At 42.2% G+C, this 15,120-nt stretch overlaps 1 protein-coding gene across 5 annotated transcripts; it reads left to right on the top strand.

Annotated features, from left to right (window-relative positions):
* Positions 1 to 72: 72 nt before the first annotated feature.
* Positions 73 to 15,104, top strand: LOC112554660. 5 transcript variants are annotated; one of them, XM_025222588.1, is made up of 20 exons: positions 73 to 315; positions 633 to 762; positions 963 to 1,109; positions 1,854 to 2,080; positions 2,928 to 3,061; positions 3,665 to 3,806; positions 4,892 to 4,978; positions 5,492 to 5,625; positions 5,975 to 6,056; positions 6,414 to 6,584; positions 6,884 to 6,964; positions 7,348 to 7,442; positions 7,751 to 7,825; positions 8,162 to 8,222; positions 8,545 to 8,655; positions 9,361 to 9,425; positions 10,052 to 10,123; positions 13,496 to 13,665; positions 14,323 to 14,470; positions 14,860 to 15,104. In XM_025222588.1, exons 2-19 carry the CDS (start codon positions 633 to 635, stop codon positions 14,418 to 14,420), a joined length of 2,082 nt encoding a protein of 693 aa, XP_025078373.1. In that variant the 5' UTR covers positions 73 to 315; the 3' UTR covers positions 14,421 to 14,470; positions 14,860 to 15,104. The 5 variants fall into 5 exon arrangements, with proteins under 5 accessions (XP_025078373.1, XP_025078375.1, XP_025078376.1 ...); XM_025222590.1 differs by having other exon boundaries at positions 14,856 to 15,104; XM_025222591.1 differs by lacking the exon at positions 4,892 to 4,978 and adding an exon at positions 4,758 to 4,826 and having other exon boundaries at positions 74 to 315.
* The last annotated feature ends 16 nt before the right edge of the window (positions 15,105 to 15,120 follow it).

Raw genomic sequence — 15,120 nt, 5'->3', positions numbered from 1 at the left:
TCAGACAGCTGCATTTATTCGCACACAGTAACATTCACACCGCCATGGATGCCGATGTCGAAGTCAGTACAAAGTGACATATCTCTCTTGAACTTCATCTTTTAAAAGTTAGGGTGAGGAGGGAAGGGTTAGACACATTTTCTCGTCATAAGTCAGATTTTAGCAATCGTGTAGAGAGATATATGACGCCCTCTTGACAGGATAAAAGATTAAACGGCGCTAGTCTGGAACGATCTCTAGAAAGTTCGATCGTCATGAACGACACTTATCTACTTGCTCAGAACGTATCGAACAGCAGTCAATACTTTCCTGCAGGTGAGAACTTTATTTTTTTTATTCTGTTTTAAACGAAATTAGATTAATCGTTGATCTTGTAATAATGGAGTAAACAGGTTAATTAATAATTATTGTCTGCGACCTTACCGGATTTAAAGATTCAAAAATATTTTTAAACGATAGTGATGGCGAAAACTAGAATGTTAACTTACATCCAAGGTAAAATTAAGAATATATTAGCGTAGAAGTACAAATAAAGGAAAAATATTTTGTTCCGTTGACAACAGCAGCGTTAACAACTGGCACGGATTAATATTTCGCTTGGATCGGTGAGGAGTAGATTTTTTTCATTTCAGATGGATGGGTTGACACCATTGTTGTTAATCGCTCTTGCGATGGTAACATTAACCTCTACTCTCAATCTTAAGAGGTACAGGAGAGAAGAGACGCCGATAGAGGACTTAATGAACGACGAAAGAAATGCTGGTTAGTATGGCTGCTGTCGAGTATGCTAAGACATCATCATCATCATTATCATCGCCCTGGGGCCATCTACGAAATTATCGTCCTTTCTCACTGTAATAAGATTTAGGTTATTTCGGGTTGAATACAGCCTTGTTTTGACAGACACACCTTTTCCCGTTTCGGTCTCGTCAGACTGTCATTACAATCACCTCCTCTTACAGATGTCTACGACCGCTGCTTGCCCCGCTCCATATGCAGAAATGGTGGCTACTGCCAATCGGGAAGAGACCTAAATAGCGCTTATGCACAGAACTTTACTCATTGCGTATGCAATGACCCCATATTCACTGGAAAACATTGTGAAATTGGTAAGATACTTTATTTGTTCTCACTTGTAATCGTTGTTGAAATCAATGAGTGGATTTGGTTTACTAGTCATCGTCGAAAAAACAAAAAGTCAAAAACAAACCGGACAAATCGAAGATAGAAAAACATGTCTAATCAGTAATAACCATAACTGATAGGTGCTGAGGTTCTGAATTATGTCATAAAAAAGAATTAGACAATGATCCTTCACCTACAATAGCATCTTTAGCACAGTTCGTTTTGTGGAAACCGCTTAGTTTCCCCATTGATTGACAAAGGTAAACAAACTGCTTCGGCACATAATTTGAAAAGAAGATGGTGCGATGCCAAAGTGTTCTGCGTTATTTCCGGCTGCCTCAGTAAGCAAGCCAAGATATGACAATTGTGAATGCCTGGGCATTACTAACCAACCACGCATGCATGGGTGTTGAAGCGGGCAAGAGTGTCTGAGCTTGTTTTGGCGAATAATCATTCGAAAGCACAGCGCGAGTGAGTCCGGCCATGGTTTGAAGAACTATACTCACAACCAACAATACACAGATATCTGTTAATTTTGCTCAAATGCATGTTCACGAGTTAACCTTACACCCCATGCCCAGACGACACCCAGTCGGTCAGGAATGCCCAGACAGCCGTGATCGCTACGCTGAGACCCAGACTGGAGCCAGACATGTTTTGGGTGGTTACGAAAGACAAAGCATGCTTGCAAAACGCTAAATGTTTTGTTTTTGATAAAATGTTTACAGTCAGGAACTGTCCTGGCTACATTTGGAAATGGGCGTTCTTGAAGGAAGGGGACGTAGAGGACCCATTTAAGGAAGGAAATTATACGGATGAGCAAAAACTGACGTTAATTGAGAAAGAGTTCTACAGGTTCATCCTCATCCATTTTCCGGACTCATTTCCAAACATGTCTTCCCCCGACCCACCAACTTTGTATGACTGGGGTTTTGAAGTTATTGAATGCAGAAAGGTAAGTGTCAACTGGCAGTACATACATATTTTAAGCATATACATAAAAGAAGTCGGAGATACAATAATAGTTGGCAACACTCCAAAATAATGTCTCTATTACATTTTATACACTCTTACTCACTCGAGCTCTCACTCACTCAGGGCGGTCCGGTGGCGCAACGGTTAGCGCCTGTCACTATTACTGTGAGGATTGGTTGTCCTGGGTTCAGATTTCGTTTCAGATACGCTGTTCTTTCTCTACATGTAGACTGGTTACAGGGCTGGCCGTTTTGCCTCAGTTGCTGGCTCGGTGTAAAACACCCACCCCATTCCCGTCTCACTCACTCATCAATTCCCAAATCGGAGCCTTTGTAACGGTTGTGTGAACGGTTGTTCATTGCGATGTCTTATTTAACGATAAAAGTATGGCAAACCCATCGACGACACGCAGCAAGATAAAATTATAGCCAGGTATTTGTGTTTTTGGAGAAAGCTCATTTGAATAAATGAAGTGAACACGCAGCCTAGTAAACACACGCAAGGCTGTTTTGATTAACAGGCCTCAGCTCCTGTTTCTCGTCACAGCTTGTTGAAATGCCACGTGCAGGTTAGGTGAGGGTTGAGAGGGTTAAAGGCATGAGCGGGACATGTAAAAGTGCTTTACACTCTCAGAATATTAAAATGACAGGTGAGAACAATCTGTTATCAGCCTCGTCAAAAATGATAGGTGTACATTGTATGAACAGACGAAAGCCTATTGGAATGACATTGTAAATGATGTCCATTGTCAGCCTGTTGGAACGACAATTTTATGCGAACAGTAGCAGTTCATTGGAATGACAGGTGTAAATGCTGTTTACCCGCAGGCCACGATGCTCATGTTCCTGAAGGCACTGCTGTCGGCAAACAAATCTGTCCTCAGCCCCAAACTTCAAGTTCGTTACCTTACCTTGCACTACATCCTGACGACTTACATTGAGAACATGGAGAAGTGGAAATAGTACGTGCACAGCTGCCCTTTCCTTACTGTCTATCTGTCTGTCTGGCTGGCTTCCTGTCTGTGTCAGCCTCTGCGTTTGGCAGTTTGGCTAGCTTTCGCACTTACACAGCGTTTTTATCTTACGCCAGTAACTACGACAAAGTCTAAAGAACTAATCAACTGATGGATTTATACTCACACATGTACGACTTATTTTTAAGGAAGGCTAATATTTAGTGGGGATTTCCACCTATGCCTGTTACTTTTTAATTATTTTTATGGAAAAATAATAGTTAGCTGGGATGTCGGCATAGGGCTTGACTACTGAACGTCAAGAAAAGCCATTAGCAGCGATGCCAGAATATACTTGTACTTCTGATTTTAAAAGGAAAGCCAAAAGTTAGTGGGGATGTCCGGTATTATTGGCGCTAAAGTAAAGCCAGTAGTTAGCGGATATGTACACATGCGACTGTATGACTAATATTGAAGAATTGTTGGCGGGAATGTAGAAAGAAAGCCAGTAGCCAGCAGGGTGTCTTTATGCCTGATTTTTAAATTAATACTAGCTAGTGGAATGTCTTCGCCATTACTGCATTACATGCGTGTGTGTGTGTAAACATACAGTTTTGTAGGTATCACAAGGCTGAGCAATTACGAGGGTTTCTTTCTTCACGATATGCATTACGTTCTTCATAAGATGCAGCGCCACTGGACTAAGTGGACCAACCATACCATAATTCTGACCTTTAATCTTCTCCAAAGCATGGTATGTACATAATGTGTGCATGTATTTATTAGCCATATCTACGCATGCGAAAAGTGAGAAAGGTAGAGTGCGTTTCTAAAAAAATTTTCTGTTCTTGGGGAGTGAGGTATGAAAGATTGCACTTTTCTGGAGTCCAGTTTTTTGTTTTTGTTTTTTTTGTGTGTGTGTGAGGGCGGTGCCCATTTCTTCTTCCTCTCCGGCCTACCTCGTTATCTACGGACTCAGATACTCATTCCCGACAGCTGGATTGACTGGGAAAGTTCGCTGCGCCATAGTGGTGTTGACAACCGTTAAACCGATGCGCCTCCGGGTTCAGATGTCAGTTCTCTAACTTCTCAGCTCTCCAGGTCCCCTATAGATTATTACTATATATATATACACACGTACACGTGTACTCGTTGGCCGAGGCTATCCTATCACCCTTTTCCTCCACTTCATAGTGCGAAATCGCCTCGAGGCGAAAACACTTTTCGTACGAACGATTAAGTCTATGTGAGCAGTTGATGACTGCTCATGGCTCTACATACTACATACAAGTCCAGCTGCTATAAAGGTTGTGGCATCAGACATCAGGGGAAATCTGACAAATATTTGTTGAGGATTCTTATTGGTCTCTCTCTCTCTCACACACACTTTAGCGATCTCGCTCTCCCTCTCTATGCGTTTGTGTGAGAGAAAGATGTGTGTGTGCGCCGCTTTGCTCGTGCATATAATAACATATATAAGGTAAATATCATCTTGTTTCCATGTAACATTTTGTTTTTCTATTTTTTTTTTTTTTGGGGGGGGGATTGCTATTATTATGTTAATGAGGTTCCACGACCTAATAAACGAAAGAAAATGCAGAGAAATAACAAAGAGAAGTAACGAATGAAAAAAAAAAACATATGATGATAACGAGACACGCTAAATAACTGCAATAATTTTTTGTCATATTTAAATTTTTGCCAGGTATTAAACGTAACCTACACCTTGAAGCATGCCATGAAAAGAAAAATTGCAACTAGTCTCTATTCTATTGTAAGTACATTCATATTCTTGTGCAGCATTTTTGTAGGAGGCTAAATGTGTATAAAATACTCTAGGGGCTTGCTTACATATTCAAGAAACATAACTATGAAGTGTCTGTGAAACAAGATGCGGGAATAAACGAGCCAATGAGAGAATTAAAAGTAAGTGTATATGTGGGTGTATTATTAGTACTCTATGTAAAACACACACACTTATGTAAGTTCAAGTGTTTGGAAAAACCTGATGTTGTAAATATTAAATGTTATCTATAGTTTGTATGGCGTTTTACCGGTAAAAACTGACATGATATAAACAGAATATCAACACACAGACGGCAGAAAAGTATCAAATCTTGGGCAACTTCAGCTCAAGCTTATCTTGCCTACAATTTGTAAAAAAATTTTTTTACTTGAAATTTATGTTAAGTATACTGTAAAGTTCTTTTCAAGTGAAGGTGATACTATGTATATTTGATAGATATTTTGTTGATGGATGTGTAACAATTACAATGTATTAGGCTTGCAAATTTAAACAAAAGATAAAATTTACATGTTTTTTTGTTATTGCACTGACACTGGTGTATAGTAAAGCGAAGGGAGGAGGAGGAGAGGGAGATTGTGTGTGTGTGCCTGAGAGAGGGAGAATGAGAGACTAAAGAAAGATGTTGTCATCAGTACCTGTTGCCAAAAATCTTCGATGAGCTTATGACGCCGGCGGAGATTTATAAGATAAAGTCTCTCCTGAGGGCATATGACGGTTCATCTCCTGATGGTTTTTACGACAACTTGCTCGTTCATCCGTTGGAGAGGTAAGATACAAGAGATTATCCCACAACTCTTTAGTCCATTGTCGGGCAGTACATAGTACCTGTCATGCAAAATATCGTTGGAACCCTCTGCTATTTCCTGGACTGTTTTATCTTCTTGCTTTTTCTATTTTTTTTTTTTTGTTCTTTTTTGTGTTCTTTTTCTGCCTACTACTCCTTTCTGGAATATATGCCGCTTACAAAAGCCCTCTTCCTTACTTCCTTTGCTTTTCTTTGTATCTGGCTCCTCATGTAGCCCCCCCCCCCTTTTTTTTTCTTCTTAAAGTGGGACAGACTGCTTATCCTCAGTCCATTAGGCCTCTGTGAAATCCTTTGTTGTGGTTGGTTTCAGATACCCTGTGACAAAAATACTACCCAAAGCTCGGCGAGCCCTGGGATATCAGATGAGCGCCATGAAGTCTTTCTTGAAGCACGTAAGTCATCGCTTTGATACATGGTCACAGTCTCGACTTGTGTAGATCAAGACATCGACTTGAAGTAGCTGAATAGTCATCGTCATCATCATCCATTCACCCATCAAAATCATCCACCAGCAGCAGCAGCACCACCCCCACTACCACCACCACCACCACCATCCATCATCCATACAACAACAACAACAACAACAACAACAACAACAACAACAACAACAACAACAACAACAACAACAACAAGAATAATCAATTCTCCGTAGTTACACCCCTTAAAATCTGTAGGATGACAGGATGAGTGAAACATGACAAATTAGCCTGAACCTCTTGAGTACAACTAATATCATGTCTTCGCTATAGGTTTACTGGAAGAATCTACGGCCGTCCCCTAGTGTAGTATCCCTACCGGATGGCAAAGAGTTTTACATCGCCTGTCTCGAGTGGTACCTTGGAGAACCAAGTCCAGACCCTGACAGAATCATGGATCATGCCGAGTGGGAGGTGTTGAAGATATCAGAGGCGGTAGAAGAGGTTAGGTTGTACTAATCTGTTCACAAACAATTTTGCTTTTGTTGCTGGGAAATTCAGTAACTTTCATATGTAAGAGCCTTGGTTATTTGTTGACAGCCAGTATTATACAAAGAAGTGCAGGGATTCATGAGACAACTAGGAAGGAATCTTATTTTTGCTATGTGGCAGTAGATAAAAAAGAACGAACTTAATTGCTAAGTGTTGTGAGGTGAAGGGACATAAAGGGGGGAAGGATTAATCACATTCATTAAAATCCTTAGACATTGGAAACAGCTGAATATTTTTGTTTCCGGTTATAGATGATGGAAGCTGATTTCTTCGACTATGAGATGACGACATATTTTCAAAAACTGAAGAGAGAAGTTACCCCAATCTCCACGGTATGTCGCTCGTTGTGCAGCTTACTGTTGTAACGTTTGTCTGTGATCGTACGCCGATATTAAAGAGTGTGTGTGTGTGATCTTTACGAGCGAGAGTGATCGGTTAAGACAAAAATCATGATTTTAAAAAAAATTCTAAACCTTTACCGATAATAATGTACAAGAGGAAGCAAGTCTAATATTTCTGCATATTTACAAAATGTATATGGATTTATGATCCTGACGTATTCACACAGTTTAGTTTGTTTTATTCGTTATGGAAGTTTGATGTAAGTCTTCAAGCTAAAATGTCAATGGGGACGGGCGTGCGATAGATAGAGATACGGAGGATAGAGCGAACAATACATTTTGCCACGGATTGATATTCTTTTGCATGCTTTCAGGGTGAGATCGTTACAGAAATGCACCGACTTCTCAATGAAGTAATCAAGCCAAAACTGTCGAAAGTGATGGACGTAGAGCTACCGCCTAACCCGAAGTGAGTCGAACTTTTAGTGAAATACAAAGAAGAAAAAGCAAGCAGCAAAACACAGGATTGCCTTGATTTGGGAAAATGTCTTTGTCCACTTCCCAAGGTTGTAGTCATAACACTGACGATATTTAACAAATATTGAAGTCCTTCAGGTAAAGATGAAATTAGTCATACTGAAGACCTGGCTTCTGAATCTCTTCAAATGATGAGCCCATCTCATATCAGTTTGCTGAGGCCAGCTTTTCACTGTGTGAATCTAAGGCTTTGAACTATAAATGAGCCTGATAATTCACAATTATTTCCTACGATTGCAGAATTGTGTTACTGAAGCACTGGTGGGATCGAACCTTCTACGACAGAGGCACGCTGTACATCAACCCCCGAAATGCGTGAGTGTAAACCGCGTTATGAATATATATTTAAGGAAAAGGAGCGATTACTACAATTATCACACTTTCGATATCTACCAAGTTTTCATATATATTTTAATTTTCGGACTGAGTATCATAGTCATCAGGCTAAAGTACAAAGTGATCGGTGTGTTTTGAAATGATTATCTGGTATTCACAGATCGGTTATCACATAATCTGCCACAGTGTTCATGCTATTATAAATCGTTAGAAAGACATTATAACCGTATCAGTCTATTATAGCCATAGTTGTCAGGATTTATAGCTATTGTTATCAGTCAAGACAGGCAGAAGACGATCTGTATTGCTCCGCAGGTTCAGACACAGGCTACTTCCGATGGCAATGAGATACGGAATACCTGGCGAGCACTTTCGGGTGAGAACTCTTACAACGTCTGCTAGCTTCCACTTGCATGAGGTTTTCATGTTCTCTTTCTTATGTAATCTGACATATTTGCTCGTGCATCACCAATGATAATGTCGTCGACGACGACGACGATGAACATGATGATATGATGAGCAGGAGGAGAATGGACATGCCTGCCTCTCACGGTGGATCTTCAAACGCAACGCAAGGTTTTGATTCAGTCTTTACTGTTTCTGAAGCTGGCTTTATCTTACTGTAGCATTTCATCGGTAGCTTTATTCTCTCTCATCTCTGCCAGCAGGAATGTTATGCACGTTTTTATGTTCTGCAGTTTGCTACCTTACTAAATCGGACCGACGTTCCGGAGTATCTGAAGTGGCCCGTTTTAAAAAGAGGTGCCGTACCTACAATTCCTCAGACTCCGTTTCCAGCTTTTCATTGGGTAAATCGTTTTCTTTGTCATCCAGCAAGAAGAGCAGTCAAAGATTCCACTTAAAGTTGTAGTTAGAATCTATAAAGATAACGACTTTTAAATGTGGCAGTTGATCAGTCAGTAAAATGAATGCCCACGATACGAGCATAGGCGTGAAAACATATTATGAATGATTTTTATGTCTAAATCTTTACATGCAAGTTTGTAATCAGTCAAATAACCATCCAACTCAACGACCAAAGAAAGTAATAAATACACACTTTTACATACACACATGCGTGCATACAGCCCTGTATCACACACAGAGACTTGACTCTGGCCCACTTTACTGTCACTGTGTCATGAGGGAGGTTTAATTAATCATGATATTAACTTTTAGGAGCAGCAGCATGTACTACCTACATTCATGACTGGATATTGTCATGAATTTGGAATCAGGAACTACATCTTCCTAGCGCCGTTAAAATCACTCAAAAAATTTATGAATAGATTATCATATGCATCATATCACATCATTAAATAACATTATCATGAAATGTATCATAGGCATTTGCACGTCTGTTAAAGGGATATAACACTGAGGGAAAAGAGAGAGAGGGGGTACATAACAAAAGACAAATTGCATATCAGATTTAGTACGAGGGTTTCGGGTGGTAGTGTCTTCGGAATGGTAAGAGAATCGTCTGAGCTAAGGTGTCTGCGGGTACCGTGCAGGGCTGGGGCGCCTATGCTGAAGCTCTCAGCCTGGAGATGGGGTTACAAAGGTCTAAATTGAATCGGTGAGTGAAATAATTATGCGGAGGAATGTACTTATTTACCTGTTTATGTGTGTGTGTGGTAAAATAGGAAGAAAGAGTGAGACTAGGGAGTTATAATGCTAACATTTTCGTGTCGTTGAATCGCAATATTTATGACAATGACTCGCCCCAAAGACAGGAAATAATTTGTTAAATTCTATAATAATATTTTAACAACATGCATGAAAAATTTAGCGAAAATATAGTAGAAGTGATTATACTCTGGGTATATATTTATAAGAGTCGATGTACCTTTACCTTCGTAATAACAACGAAACTGGAAGTCTGATTAGCATGATCTCACACAAGCAAAAAGATGTTCCTTGAGTCACAACATTTAGTGAAAGTTTCTTGTTGGCATGAGGTTTTGATGTAAATACTTCAGTAAGCATGATGAGAGGCATTTTAAAAAGCAGTCTGCATAAAACCAAGCAGTTAAAGCCAACTTAATTATAGTCGAATTCGCTACTTTTCGAATCAAGTGCTGCATGTTTAATAGGACGGAAATGATTTCCGCTGTGTGTGGAATAGCTAAGACTGAAATAGTTTGAGAAATAATACTCAATAATTGCGGCCAGTAAAATTATGTCTTCGATGTTGGTCGGCAGTCTGGCTTTTTACGCCGAAAGGATGTTGCGTGCTACAGCCGCCGCCGTCGACGTGGGCATCCACTGGAAGAAGTAAGTCACGTGACCAGCCGAGCGCCGTCGTGCGCAAACTCTCTTTCCCGGTCTGAGCTTGGTTCAGAAGAATCAGCGATCACAGTTGACCCCAGTTTCGTTCTTAACTAGATAAAATACCGCTCGGGTCCCCCTGGTTTGAACATAGGTCACGAAATATGTTAACAAGGTTTCCATAACGTGCTATGGAAACGTTTCGATTGTTCAGGAGACTGGATGAGCTCTCGTGCCAAAAAAGACGAAGAAAATACATTTAAAAGTAGTAGCTGTAGTGACGAAGCAGGCAGTAATACTTTGCACGGTGTATGTAACGTATCGCCTTTGCGCATATCCTCATTGTCCGTGTGTCCGACCGCCAAAAAAAAAAAAAAAAAAAAAGAGTAAATTCTAAGAAATGTGGAGGGAGAAGGAGGGACCGGTCGATTCAAAATCAAAATCAAATCAAAACAGACTTTATTGTCTGCCCAGGAGGACAGAAATTTGTCTTTGCTCACATACCCATACAGACATTTAACAAACAGTTAGGAGTAAAAGTGAGGAGTAAAATAGTGTTGATTGCACCAGTCCATCAAGGCAGTGTATGTTTATCCTAACAACAAACCTTGGGTGACCAAGGGCCTAAAAGCACTGCTGAACAAAAAGAAACATTTGTTCATCACGGGCAGAAGCCCACGACAGAAGATTAGTACATAGAGAGGACCATGATGCTATCCGTTGGGTGGGCAGAGGCTCTACGAGCATACTAGTTAGTCCGCTTTCAGTAGTTTGCCGGTGGACCAACGAGTGTCGACGAGATTGAAAACAGAGGTCGAGTGAGCTCTCGCCATAAACCCGATGTGTCAGAATGCGGCTCGTGGTTACATCTTGAGCTCGCTGGAGGGACCTGCCAGACGTCGAGTGTTGATGCTTCCGCATGACGCAAGAGATACGCCGAGAAAGATCTTGGTGTCCTAGTGGAGGCGTACGGCGAACGGAAGGATGTCGACATCAGTGCCACAGCAACGTGATGAGGTGGTCGACGAATACGCCGCGAAGCTCCAGAATTTAAGCAGGCGAGGTAGAAGGCGCGCAGAGCGTCGAAGTGGCGGCGATTGACACCATCTCGGAGGACTGCAGCCCGACCGGTCAGGGAAAGTGACTGCCCCCGTCATCCGTAACAGGATGACAGGGAAATAAAGTGTAGCTGGCCTGACTGGAAAGTGTCCGACGCGCGGAGGTTGTCATTTATGGCAGTTGAGTGATGGGCGTTGCTCGACACCGGCAGTGAGGTAACGACGGTCACTGACGATGGGCACGAGGGCACATACAGGACTTACAGCTAAAACAAACTCAGGAGTGGCGGTGGTGGACATGTTTACGGCCAGCGTCTGAGGACGTTCCTATCCTGGTGGTCAAGGACCTGGTCGATGTGGTCACAAGTGAGCGCAGGAGGCGCGTGTCGCTTCTACTAGGGAAGAACGTCCTTGATCAGATAATGGACTCTACCGAAGATGTGGCGCAGGCAGTACAGGCAGCCGTGCATGAAGCTCATCTTGAGAAGACATTGTCAACAAAAGGACTGGCTAGGGCCGCTGGCAACACGCCCGTTCCAGGATGCCAATGGGTCTGACGTCCACACCAGCCACTTTCCAGAGGTTAATGCAGACCACCATGCCGAACTGTTTAATTTCAGTCCTTCTTGTGTACCTAGACGATCATTTGGTATACTCCAAGATAAAGGACATTCAACTGCGGGAGGCGCCATACCTTCAGGATGACGACAGTGAAGAGGAAACGCCAGGGTGGTATGCTACTCTTCCAAACCATCACCACAGAAACTCTTGTGACATGCCTGTGGTGCCAGAAGTAACAGTGTCTGTGGTGTCAGATGACAGTACCAGAAATGAGTCCCTATCGTGTCCGAACCGCGCAGATCGCAGCGACTTACCGCGAGACAGGCAACAAACTCGCACAAAGTGTAGGATGAAACAGTTCGTGCGACGCTATGCCATGGCAATATGAATACCATGGATATATTTTTTAGTTGCGGTGATCGGTGACACCGTAGATGACACGTACGCATTGATCAGTTGTTTATTTTGCTAATTGTTCATTTTTCTTCAACTTTACCGCGGCTGCGTCCAGAAAATGTCATTGACAAGAATGACACACGAGGTGATGGCTGACAATAGATGTCAGCACTCACTCTTCTTCAGTCTCTGTTTGATTCCTCCTGAGTCCTTGTGCCTTTATTTAGGATGGTGATGGCTGCTGGCACGAAGGACCTCTGTAGGCAGCTTTCCTTATGCGTGGGACCTTATAGCGCCTGCCTGAGGGCAACAGCTGGAAGCTAGTGTGGAGAGGGTGTTTCAGGTCCGAAATGATGTTATGTGCCATCCTTCTGACTGCATGAAGGTACAAGTCAGAAAGTGGCAGCTGTGCTTGACCAATAATTTTATTTGCCTGGTGGATGATTCTGGCCAGCCTTGCCTTGTCTTTGACTAGTAGATGACCATACCAGGCAGCGATGTTGAATGAGAGGATGCTCTCAACAAGAGACCTGTACACAGTCTCCAGCACCCCAGAGCTGACGTCGAAGCTGCGAAGTCTCCTCAGAAGGTACAGCCGTTGCTGGGCCTTTTTGTACACTTGGTTCACGTGATCACTAAATGAGAGCTTTCCGTCGATCACTGTACCAAGGTACCTAAACACAGCAGCCCTCTGCACCTGCTGTCCCTTGATTTGGAGTGGTGGGGAGAGAGGGGTTGTGCCATCTCTTCCTTCGTAGGCTCTTCCAAAGGCCATCTCCTCCGTTTTGTCAACGTTCAGATCCAGAAAGCTGCGGTCAAATTTCGAAAAAAAAATCATTTCAAAAATCAAAAATTTCAAAAATCATTTCGACCATTTACTACTTTTACCAAGTCGACTCGACCACAGCCAAAGGTTGACTCAATGACATTTAATGGAAGTGGCTATAGTCAAGTTAATCATCAGCGAGAAAGATCAGCATCATTAAATCCACTCACCCCCTAAGACACACACAGTGGAAGAGAGAAGATAATCGCACACCAAAAACAATAATTACATTTTTTTATCTGCAGAGATAAGGAGAAAATTTAAAAAAAAAATCTCTAGATAAATAAAAGAAACTACAGAAAAGTTCCTTTATATTCTATGTCGAATTGATCATAGATGTAGTAGAATCGTCTTATGGTCAACTTGGCAAATGATCGAATCGACCTGTGACCTGAATGCATGAGCTGGGAGCTTCACGTTAGAATGCTTATGCGCATGCACTCTCGTTTGCTTTGTTCTTGGGGAAATGCATTTTGTCGAAGGGCAAGGCATTTTGATGTTCACGTTATCTAAACGTCGGCACCACGTGTTGTGTAGGTGGTCACGTAGTACAGCGGCTTCCTACCTGTACGATCACAACAGCTTTCCTGAAGAGTTTCTGGCTCAAGTGCTCGACAGCGCCATCAGCTTGCCTGGGGAGGCAACTGCGGCCCTCATGGGACAATCCAAGCTGCAGGATTTGAGACAGATTGCAGAGATGGAATACGGTATTATAGTTACATTAACAAATAGTAAGATACTCTACAGCTACAGCGTTATGCACTAAACACTAGGTAAGACACGGTATGTTTTCTCCAGTGTTCTATATTTCAAAATCCGCAGTTTTTTTCAGCACTTTCTTGCATCAGCACCAGCCGATTTCGGCAGCCCCCCTCAGTTGGGCCCATGTGGTTCCCACGTCTTTTGCCTCGCTCTCTACTGTTCTTTTCCAAGTCTGCTTTGGTCTCCCAACTCTCTTCTTCCCCTGTAGATTCCAGTCAAGTCCCTGCTTGGCAACAATCCGTGGCAAAATGTATTGTTCGCTCTATCCTCCGTATCTCTATCTATCGCACGCCCGACCAAACAAAAATATTTCGCATTGAACTTTCAGGACGGTTAGGTGGAGCAACGGTTACCGCCTGTCACTAATACAGTCAAGATTGGCTGTCCTGGGTTCAGATTTCGTCTCAGGTGTACTGTTGTTTCTCTGCATGCGGCACCTGTTTACAGGGCCGGCCACTTTGCCGTGATTTAGATTTGCTCGCTCGCTGTAAAACACCTGTTGCTTCCACCACCATCACACTCCGAGTAGTTAATCTAGTAATTTGAAGACAAATTTCCCCACTAGTCCTTTAAGGTGTTAATGTGACTGTTGAATCTGGCAGAGAGCAAGTTCAACCTGAAGAAGTTCCATAAGAAAGTACTGGACGTGATACCTGGTCTCCAGATTTCCCTGACCAGCGTCATTAGAGATCCGTGGTGACAAAACAATCACAACAGACGTAGTCTTCTGTTCCCGCCCGCCGAAACCAGGTAAGAGAGTTACCTTTTTTTACTTTTCTTTTTTGCCGTCAGTCGTGTCTGTCCTCATAAAACATTGAATTGAAGCGCCATGCAGACAGGACTTCTTATACCGCCGTATGTGACAGGGACACTGTATTTCTATCTCTTTGTTCATCTTACACAGTTTTCTGCTATGAGAAGTCCAAAGCGTGCTTGTGTGTGTGTGTGTGCGCGCTCGCCTATACACACACCTTCGTGTAGGTAGTTCATCGAGCTCGCATCCACACTGGTAATACGCTGAAATACAATTCTTATAATTATATATATGTTACAGAAGTCGGTCTAAGTCTAAGTCTATCGTCTATTACCTGAGAGGCAAACGTACCCATACTTTTAGAATTTTGCTTGCTCTGAGACAGGACATGCTAAACTCTTGCTGGGTACATGGTCCTTCGTTTCTGCCTCTGACCAAGAAAAGGACGCCATTTCCCGCTGTGTCACAGTACTACAGAGCAAAGTTCTAGTGGCTTGACCGACAAACCTTTTTTTCTAAAGAGTTAACAGCCAAATGTAAAATCTTCATGGTTACTACACTGTGAATATTTAGAGAAGAGTTTTTATGATCATGGTGTGTCACAATAAAATGTTACATGTCTTGAGAAAATTATCTCAGTTTGAAG

Source organism: Pomacea canaliculata, linkage group LG13 (assembly GCF_003073045.1).
Source record: "Pomacea canaliculata isolate SZHN2017 linkage group LG13, ASM307304v1, whole genome shotgun sequence".
In the NCBI taxonomy this organism is placed as follows: Eukaryota; Metazoa; Mollusca; class Gastropoda; order Architaenioglossa; family Ampullariidae; genus Pomacea; species Pomacea canaliculata.
The sequence above is the reverse complement of the archived record's forward strand: the minus strand, read 5'-3'. Positions and strand labels throughout refer to the sequence as shown.

What these genes read in the sequence shown, in the direction of transcription:
- LOC112554660 (XM_025222588.1), top strand. Translation starts at nt 633, where the DNA reads ATGGATGGGTTGACACCATTGTTGTTAATCGCTCTTGCGATGGTAACA. An exon ending in AGCCAATGAGAGAATTAAAA is followed by an intron (nt 4,979 to 5,491) that starts GTAAGTGTATAT and finishes TGTTGTCATCAG; the next exon opens with TACCTGTTGCCAAAAATCTT. An exon ending in GATTGCAGAGATGGAATACG is followed by an intron (nt 13,666 to 14,322) that starts GTATTATAGTTA and finishes TGAATCTGGCAG; the next exon opens with AGAGCAAGTTCAACCTGAAG.